At 33.4% G+C, this 10,121-nt stretch overlaps 1 protein-coding gene across 2 annotated transcripts; it reads left to right on the forward strand.

The window, feature by feature from the left end:
- The first annotated feature begins 3,293 nt into the window (after positions 1–3,293).
- On the forward strand, positions 3,294–5,576 carry LOC6638249. 2 transcript variants are annotated; one of them, XM_023176516.2, is made up of 3 exons: positions 3,294–3,463; positions 4,477–4,868; positions 4,937–5,576. In XM_023176516.2, exons 1-3 carry the CDS (start codon positions 3,418–3,420, stop codon positions 5,396–5,398), a joined length of 900 nt encoding a protein of 299 aa, XP_023032284.1. In that variant the 5' UTR covers positions 3,294–3,417; the 3' UTR covers positions 5,399–5,576. The 2 variants fall into 2 exon arrangements, with proteins under 2 accessions (XP_023032284.1, XP_002061348.2); XM_002061312.4 differs by lacking the exon at positions 3,294–3,463 and adding an exon at positions 4,046–4,128.
- The last annotated feature ends 4,545 nt before the right edge of the window (positions 5,577–10,121 follow it).

A 10,121-nucleotide genomic window follows, 5' to 3' on the forward strand; every position in this document is an offset into this window, starting at 1 on the left:
TATTTATATAATTTACGAGCCTTAAGTACGAGTCTGGTCCATGGATGTGAGTCTGGTTTCTGCTCGGGAGCCAGTTACGAGTCTATCACGTCTATCTACGTGTCTCCTTGTGGAGGTGTGGCATTACCATGAGCCTTTGGATACACATGGGAGATGACACACAAGACTCCAGTTTACCATGAAACTAATTACACTGAAGCTTCCATTTAAAATTATAATTCGTTTATTAATCACTTGAATGTACTTCTGGTTGCGAGGCCAGATTAAACTAAGACTAAGACTACTCCAGAGATCGGGGCCTAAATATATCTCAAGAGGGCTGATCAACGTCTATTGATCGTACTGTGGCCGATGTTGAGAGTAGGTCACTTTTCCAATGAAGTCAGCAGAAATGAGTTGGTTACAAAGGTGAATAGAAAAGTGATTCGGAAACTAATATTGGGTCAAGCGTTAAAGTGCTTTCTCTAGGTATAGGAAGTCATTAATGGAACAAGTGGATAGTGTGGATAATAAGTCACATTGTACTTTCTAGGGGGTTATGGGATGTGTGTGTTGTCAACGCAACTTTTAACGATGACGGATATACTACCCGGAACTCATTCAGCAGTTTCTGGTATTACGTCTCGTCTTGCTGCTTCATAGTTGGTCGGGGTGCAGGGCATGGTTCTACTTGTTCTGTAGGAGTCGGCGTATCGTGTAGAAACGCGTGTGCTAACTTATTATACTTAACTATGTATGTAATCTATGTAAGTGGATTAAGTCTGCCGAGATACCTAAGTTGCGGCATATACCAACAAGTGCTCTATTTGTCATATCTGGATATAGCTAGATGTTGTTCTACTATAACAAAAAATAAAGGGTCTACTATGCTTATTCGAAAAGTAAAATAATATTTTATTTTAGTAACCAGGTTTGGTCCTTTTCAGATCGATAAGATTGGATATCTTATCTAAATTTGTTGATCTTATCTACATATGTCTTGATTTAACTTTAAATTATAAACCTATTGACCAGCTTGTTTAATGATTGAAGAATCCTTCAAATCTTCAATGTCGATCATTTGCAAATAATGACTCAATGTCGATAGTTCATACCTAAGAGACGGAGACACAATAGCAATTCATCAGATAGAACGCCTTCAAACGGGAAACAAAATTCGAAAGTTATCTTGGAATGCCCAAGAAAAGCGAAAGGGTTAGGGGAAAGTGTCAATTAAGGAATGCTATGCGAATTTAGTTACCCAATAGATTCTAAATATAAGAAATAAATTAAATACATAAGTCTCTGTCATTTAAAATCCATACAAAAAGTTTGTTGTATACCCTTTATTGACGATACTCGCAATGGTCCAGAACCCAGACGTTGGACAATTTATTCCGACTCTTCGAGAGTCTTTTTTCTATAATATACCCACACTGTAGACTTTTAAGACCATTTCCGATCACTAAATCAATAGATTCGAAACAAATGTTATTATGTTATTCATTTGCAAATAATGACTCTATTTTTATTCATAGGTGGGTGGTCATTCTGTGTTGGCAAATCTTTTACATTTAGTTCGATGACTCATTAAGGATTGGCTCCATACGAGGAACCCAGCAAGCTGTTTGCTTTAAGTAATTTAGTTATTTCCCATTATCTGATTAACACATTTTATTAATTAAAATTATTATTTGCACACCTTTTTAACAAAATTAAAAAATAAAGCAAACAGCTGCAGTTTCAATATTTTACACCTTTTCGATCGGTGAATGACTTTTCAATTTTTTCTATCCCAACTGATTTCACAAATGCAATAGAATTGCAAAGATTAAATGAAACCAATTATAGGGGTGAATGTAAGTTATCTTATATCCAATTGAACAGGTGAATATTTGTTTGATAGAAAGTGATTTTGGTGTCAGAGCCCTTAGTCATCTTGGCAACTGAATCGACAATCTTCAATAAAATTCATCTGACAATGAGCCTCAAAAGATAGATGGTGCGGTGTTTGTTTTTCCAAAATTTCTAATATTTTTTTAGGGGCCTCCATCCAAATTTATGGCACCTGGCCAAATGACCTCTCTAGAGAGGGCTGACTGATTTGTGTCAAAGGGAAGCAATTTAATACTTTAATTGTTTATTTTTCAAGAATTTAATTTACTGAAATTACATACATATAATGGCATTAAATATTGATTGCATTGTACCGTCATTACAAACTATTTCTTGCTCAGTAGCTCGCGAAATTCCTGGCCAATTGCTAAAGGATCTTTTGAAGGAGTCGTCTGACTTTGACTGCTTTGAATGAAATATGTCTGACAGTGCAGTCATCTCTCTTTGAAGGCGGTGATGCATTTGAATTCAAAGGCTTCTAGTTTTGGGCTCTGAAGTTCTGCGAAATGGCTAATGGGTTACCCATTTTAAGGATCTTTTTCTAACAGGAAACAAGTTATCTACCTAAAGTTCAACCTCAAACTGAAAATTTGTAAAAAGAAACTGTAGTTTTGTCTTAGTTATTATCAGATTTGCCCAAAGTCAATATTTGCATCAGTGCACATTTAAATGCGAGTCAGAAATATGATGAGTCAGATGAATGTGAATTCAGCAAGTGTCGCACCGACTTGGGAATAACCTGCACCAAGGACGTAGACTATATCAAATTAATTGTATATAATATTGTCTTGATATCTCGTGGTTTCAGGACACCTGTTCTTAAATACTTTATTTTTTCTTCAGACCTTTTTATTTTACGAGCTTTTGAATTGTAAGGTTTCTTTTCTTATAATGCTTCATATACTTATAATTCACAACTGGTTTAAGCATTTAAGTAGTCACATAACAAACAATCGTGAGATATTTTAGCACCTTAAATGAAAAGTCTTAATCCACAGAAAATGTCATGATATTTTGTCCATTCCTCGAAAGTAAAACTGATCTAAAATTCTCTCTTTTTTAGTTTAGGCCCTTTTTATTTTGAAGCCTTGAGTAATATAAAGATTACTGATAGACGAAATTGGATTGATTACGATATTTTTATTAAAAAAGAAACTCTTAACTTAAGAAAAGGTTTACAGAACAACACAAACCAATTTTTTTTAAAGTTGTACCTACAAAATTTCAAAGGTTCGTTAAGATTCAAAGTATTTATCTTCAAAATGTAAAAATAAAAAACTGAAGTCTAAAAATTTCAGCATTTTGACGTAATCAAGATTGTTTTTCTATTATAAATAACTAAGTAAGCCGCTTGCTTTAAGTTATATATAAATAAACTATGTTAAGTTATTACTCATCAGTGAACTCAAAATTTTTTATATAATTAATTAAATATCTTTTTAACGAATTTCACAAATTAAGCAGCTAATTTAACTGCAGTTTAACCATTAAACATTTGTACTCTTTTTTGGTCAGTGAAGAACTGACATTAACTGATTAATAATGACGTTTAATGGAATGCAAGCAAAGAAAAGGAAAAAAGGAGGATGTAAGTTGAAATCTCATGGGAAATCAATCTATTCTAATGGACCTAGTCCAATAGTTGAACCAAATTATATATTTTATGATGTATAGAAAGTGAATTACTTTACGAGGTGTGGTTATTGATTAAGTTTATTTTTGACTTATTGTTCAAAAGATAAGTTTCGCTCTATGCGTTGGCAATCACTCACTTATAGATAAAGCCCTAAAAATCACCTATACTATATATGTATGTATATATAGGTTTTAGGTTTGTATATATATTGGATTTTATTGGACTTTGAAAGTAAAAAGCCATTACATTATGGGACAAGTCTTTCGATTTTATAATAAACAAATATTGACGATGACGAATTCTCGCAGGTGTATCAAGTTTATTCACTTTGACAAAACATGCAGCGAGAAAGAGAGAGAGAGAGAGAAAGAGAGGAAAAAGTAATGCCCTAGGCTGATATCTTATCGGGAAAAAAAAACAGTTGTCGGTTAACTCTAGTCAACAAATTTCAAAATGATAACAGGTTGAAATAACAGCCTTAAAAACGCAACTGCCGACTAGGCAAAAACTTCAGTCATAAGAGTCAACCAGACCGGTTAAGGTTTCAGAACGGAGGATTTTCGTTTTGGTATATATTCCTCTTTAAAAAAAAACACAAATAAAAACACAAAATATGGGTAAGCACGAATCATCGTTTTAGTTATCATATGCAAAAGTGTGAAAAATATATATAAATAGTTATAGTTCTTGAAATATGTATCCTTGAGTTCGATATCAAGTGTTCGCCTTAGTTGAAGCTGACAGTTGAAATCCCTTAGAGACTTATGGTGAAGCTCTTTCACACTTTCTATTATCTAGTTGACATTTGTTGATAAGATTTCGCTGACATAACTGTACCTACAGGTTGACAACTAACTTATCTATTAATAAACAACCAACCAAAAAAAATATATATATAAAACTTTTTGTCTAACTACGCTTCGAGGTTAATTAGTTTCTTTCATTTATTTTATCGTATATTCTAGATCACACATGGATTGCCCGCAATGTCTATGATGCATTGCCGCCATTTGCCATTGTCGCTGGACACGATTCCGACAATGATCCCATCTATGTGGGTCGTGCCTATCACAATGGTGATCTCTTGCCCTGCAAAATTGTGCCAGGCAAACAGCAGGCCTATGTGGCATGGGGCGGTGAGGAGATCAACAAACATGATTTCGAAATTCTGACGGGACATCATTATTCTTGGATACCGGCATCTGGTGGTTTTGTTCCACCCCATGCCCTGCGTGTGGGCCAGACAACTGAGGGTGAGGCTTTGTATATTGGACGTGGATACTTTTCGGGCAGTCTGACACCCGGCAAGGTGCATCCATCGCATCGTTGTCTCTACATTCCCTTTGGCGGCAAGGAGGTAGCTAATTCAATTATTGAACAATTTTAAACAAATGCAGAAAATAACCTTTTGTACAAATTTTGCAGCACAGTCTAGAGGCTTATGAGGTACTGGTTCAACCCGAGACTTGGATCTCATCTTCTGGCAGCAATATTGTGCCTGGAACTGTTTTGGCTGGACATGATGCCGATGGTGATACTATCTATGTGGGCCGTGCCTATCATGAAGGTGATTTAGTGCCAGCCAAGGTTATTCCAAACAAGGGTTGCGCCTATTTGCCATACGGTGGACTGGAGTATGTGAAATATGACTTTGAATTGTTGGCCGGTTATGGTTATGGTTGGGTACCAGACTCCCTGGGCAGTGTGCCACCAGGCGCTGTGGTATGCGGCAGAACATCGGATGGTGAAGCCTTGTACATTGGCCGTGGCAGTTATAATGGTAGTTTCACTCCTGGCAAAATTCAACCATCGCATCGTTGCCTTTACATTCCATTCGGCGGTGAGGAGGTCCGTATCGATTCATACGAAGTGCTCGTCAGATCTTAGGGGCCTCCCCCCAAAAAGTGGAGAAGGAGAAGGAGAACTCATCCCGAGTTTTGATTTCACATCTTTGGAGACTTTTTTAATGCAATTAAATTATTATTTATATGTATAAGCCATCAAGGGCAAAACTTAAAATATAATGCCAACAAAACACTCATGGAAAAGCAAAAAAAAACAAAAACCAAACAACAAATTGACTCATTTTTGAAGTAAGAGGGTAGATTTTATTGTCAGTTTATATTTAGAAGGAAATAGAAAATGAAAAATCTATAATTTTAGTGTTAATTAATGTATTGATTACATAAACTTTAACTTTTGATAAGAATTAGAGACTTTGGCTGTTCTTGGAATAAATGATTGCCTTAAGTCTTTTGGCTATTTTCGATATCATAGTCATTAAATGTATTTCTCCGAAGAAAATCTAGGAACTATTTTTAATATTTTGCCTTGAGTTTTAATATTTTTTAACCATGAACTACTTATTGTTAGACAAAAGTTTGATAATCGTTCAAATATTGATGAAGTAAACTTAATATATCAAGGGTAAACTTATTTAATCAAGTCTATTTTCAATGCCAAATCATAATCCCCTGTAGATTTATTTTCAAATCGTTTTGTTAAGCAATAGTCAGTACAACCTTTAGTTTAAAGAAAAAATTCGATTCACTTTGTTTAATTTAATACTTAATATACTTCTACAGTTATCATTTTGGTGTTACGATTCTTTAAAAATTATCGAAAACTTATGACATCATTTTCAAATTCATTATAAAACGGAAGTAAAAGCAGTTGTCACCTACGATTCTGACAAATTTATTTGGAATTGGTAACTCAAACAGTACTAAATTCATTTGAAAACTGTCAGTTTATAGACATCATAATATTAATCATTAATGAGTAATAAACTTAAGGGTGGCGCTAATCAAATGACGCGCATTGTCATGTTAAGTAACAAACAGGAAACATGTTTGGTTTACAGACAAACCAAACGGAAAAATCGTCAGGAAAAGGCCCTTATCAACTAATATATTTAGAAAATTTCTAAAGTTTCGATTATTTGGAATTTATTAGTCATCAAACGGGGAAGAACTTTTGAGCAGCTGTCAAATAGATAACCAAACCAACTAACAAAAAAGTACACACACCTTAATCGATGCTAAATTGTATTCTGATTGCAATCTAATCAATAGAAAATACCTTTTAGCCAAATTTAGCCAATATTCGAGTAGACCGAGTAGTTGTTTTATAGTATTTGTATTTTACCCAATTATTTTACAATCGACCGATTAGAGTCACAGATGCTAGAGAGTTCGATGATAAACAATTTATTGGCTTTTGTTCTGTTTGCCAATTGAGCTCGAAGTGGTAGCAAGAGCACTCGATTTTCGTTAGCTGAAATTTTGAGTTGGCCCTCATTAATTTGTAATCTTAATTTACAGAGGTTACTCGGTTTCTTAACTATGACTAAACACTACAATATTTATAATAAATTTGATACATGAACATACAAAATTGGCAAAATTAGAACTACTGATGGTAGAAACATTAATGATACGGTTATATCATTTGAATGAGGAAGTTTAGGTGTTGCCTAGTGTCTCCAGAAGGAACTACTTTGGGCAAAAACAAGTTTTTGTTGCAAGGCTTTAAATGCCAGCAGAGTATTTTGTTGTTTTTCTCATTTTAAGCTAGATTTTCGCTAGAATTTCCATTCCCAATAAAAGATTTAGTCTCCAGGATCCAAAAAGCCTTTCCCTGCGGCTAATAATTTCTAGGCCTCCATAAAAACCCAACAAAGTTTTCTATATTTGAGTGATAAATAAGTATAATCATTTTCCAAAACAAGTTTCACCTACCAGACCTTGGCATAGGGGGAACAAAAGTTAGTTCAAATTATAGTTTTGTTCCCTGCTGTGGCTTTTAACCAACACATCAAAGAAACAATAGTAAATAAATTTGGGGATGTTTGTTTTTGGGGGTGAATTTGAAGATAAATTGTGAGAATTGTGAATTGTGACATCAAAATATTGCTAAAACAATTTAATTATTTTTTAGTTAGATACATTATGGATTTTATTTATATTTTGATTTTGCTCTTTTTTGCTTCAAGTCCAAAAAAACAAATTAAAATTTTCATTTATACAGTTTTCAGTAAATAAATTGCCCAATTGACCTCAGGCGTGTAAAAAATAGTTAGTTTGATAGCTTAGAACTATGTATAAACTATTCTGATAACAATAATAATAATTAAGCAAAATTGCACAAATATTTTTCTGTAGAATTCTCAGTAGAATTGTTTTTAAAAGGTGGCTTAAAAAGTTGGAAATGGATGGAAAGTAAAGCTTATATTTTATTAGTATCTGAATGGGTTAAAATCAAGGTAAATATTTACTTGAGCAACTCGAGATTTCAGTGTTGAAGAGTGAAAAAATCGGCTAAAACTAGATTTCAGTGTTGGCAAATGCTATTTTTTATATGGCGCTTTGTTTGACCGCCCTGGCAGCCGAATATTGTATTCTAAACTATATTTGTTCTCTAAAATCAAGAAATAATGTAAACTCAACAATATTTTTTTTTGTTGAGGACGTGCTCGTTGAATTTTTCTCTTGAACGCGTTTTGGGACCGAGTAATTTAAGTAAATATTTACCAAAATCAACAATAATCTAAATAATTTGTTAAAAATGTAACATTTTTTAATGCATCTTTTCTAGACATCACAAGAGGGAAAAACTTCTATAGTCCCCTTAAACTCCTTTATCATAGATTTAAGGCATTTCTGGGCGAAAGCTTAGATTTGTTTATTCTTTTACAACTCCGAAAAAAATGTTCAGTTCATTTACATGAGAGATCTAGATAATATTGGGAATTAAAGCAATTTTAAATTTAGTTTTTAGCTAGTTAGTTACATAACCATTCGGAGAGCTAAATTGGGTCATCAAAAATAAAAAAAAATGCATTTTATATATACCTTTTCTATATTCCTATACCTATCAGAAGAGCTTCTTTCACTACCTAAGGAATGCTTATCAAATTTAATCTAAAATACGCTAAATAAACCGAAACAATGTTGCAAAAATCTTTAAAAACAAACAAAGAATTCTATTTGGAAAGAGTATAGAACAAAGTGTCCCGGGGAGCTAAGATTTGTTATAGAAAAATAGAAATTTATTTACATCCAAAATCCTAATCGTATTAGGAATAAAAACAATTTAAAATTCATTTTTTAGCTAATGACTTTTTTAACCAAATCGAGGAAAAATTTAATAATAAAACACAAAAGAAATTGTTAAAATTTAGTATTCAATTTTTTATTAATCACAAGAGCCCCTTATCACTACTTAACAATTAAATCTTTGAGATAACTTAAAAAAACTCTAAATATGTTGCAAACACCCAATCATAACCGATATACCGCACTTGGAAAGGGTATGGAAAAAAGCATTACATTTCCACTGGCTGGAGAAGCTTTAGCAGAGCTTTCCATTTGCTTTTCTCTACACGTCGTGTAGAGTTCAAATGTAGAATGTTACACGAACGAAATGCCAACTCGTTGCTCGCTTTCAATTGGCTGCGTTTTCTCGGCAAATCGTAAAACGATTCTGGGATTGGTCGGAATGAAAACCGGGCCACACCTCAGGGCTGAAGTCAATTGGTTTCTACTCGTACAGAAGGCGGCGACTCGTTTCAACTTGCCAATAAAATTTTAACTTCGAAAAATAGATACATATTCTTAAATATATTGATTTTGGTTTCAATTCAATTTATAAACATTTTTGTGTAGAGTTTCATAATAGTTTCGAGATCTGTTTGTCCATTCCAAGCGAATTCGCTTAGGTAAAACTGGTTTTCTTTGTATTGGCCATCGGGAAGTGATATTGCCGACGCGTTTTGACAACAACCATTTGGTTGGGGACTCGAGTTGAGTTGGGAAACAAGTCGGCCAAGAGGTTTTATTCCAAAGACTTGCAATTAGATGGGGATCTTTGTTCGTGACACAAACCTGTTAAGATTGGCATCTACAACTGCAATTTAAATGAATATAACATTGAGACTTTAGTGAGCTATTATTATTGGGAAACTATAATGCATTGATTATGTTTTGGTTTTTATCATGGCAGAGTCGGATTTCAAGCAAATATCGACATGAAGAGTGTTGGGAATCAAAGTTTTAAGGACCTGTACACTTCACCGGAAATGTTTTGAAGGAAACTCATATCCTTTTGCTGAATAAGTACTATTTGATGCTGTGAAGTAACTTTAGCAGCATTTTAGGAATTCAATTCGAAAAGTACTTTTTAAGAAAGTCAGATTAAAAATATGCTGCCATCTGGATCCTGTCTGTAAATTACAATTCAATTTGAATCCAAGTAGTTGGAATTGGAGGAGAAAGAGATGAAATACATATATGTGTTTAATGTGCCTTACTTCTACTCACCCATTTGGAATATCATTTTCCCATTTCGAGAAGATTCCAAAACGATTCTTTCATTTAATCAAAATCTTGTGTAAAGTGCAATAATAAAATGTAGGTTAAGCTTAAGGCCTTAGTTGCTATAGCTTAATTTCTCAAATTACGTGAAATTTACAATTTCGCGTAAATCTCTTAATAATAATAATAATAATAAAAATGTAGGTCTGGAATGATGTATGTATATTACCCTATAAGAAAGTCTCTAATAGTCATTTGAGATCGGAACATGAGCTAATTATTGACCAATTTAAATA

The sequence above is a fragment of the Drosophila willistoni genome (genome assembly GCF_018902025.1).
Source record: "Drosophila willistoni isolate 14030-0811.24 chromosome 2L unlocalized genomic scaffold, UCI_dwil_1.1 Seg139, whole genome shotgun sequence".
NCBI lineage: Eukaryota > Metazoa > Arthropoda > Insecta > Diptera > Drosophilidae > Drosophila > Drosophila willistoni.

Coding starts and splice junctions, on each gene's coding strand:
- LOC6638249 (XM_023176516.2), top strand. CDS start 3,418: ATGACGTTTAATGGAATGCAAGCAAAGAAAAGGAAAAAAGGAGGAT. Junction 3,464..4,476: donor GAAAAGGAAAAAAGGAGGAT/GTAAGTTGAAAT, acceptor CGTATATTCTAG/ATCACACATGGATTGCCCGC. Junction 4,869..4,936: donor TTCCCTTTGGCGGCAAGGAG/GTAGCTAATTCA, acceptor CAAATTTTGCAG/CACAGTCTAGAGGCTTATGA.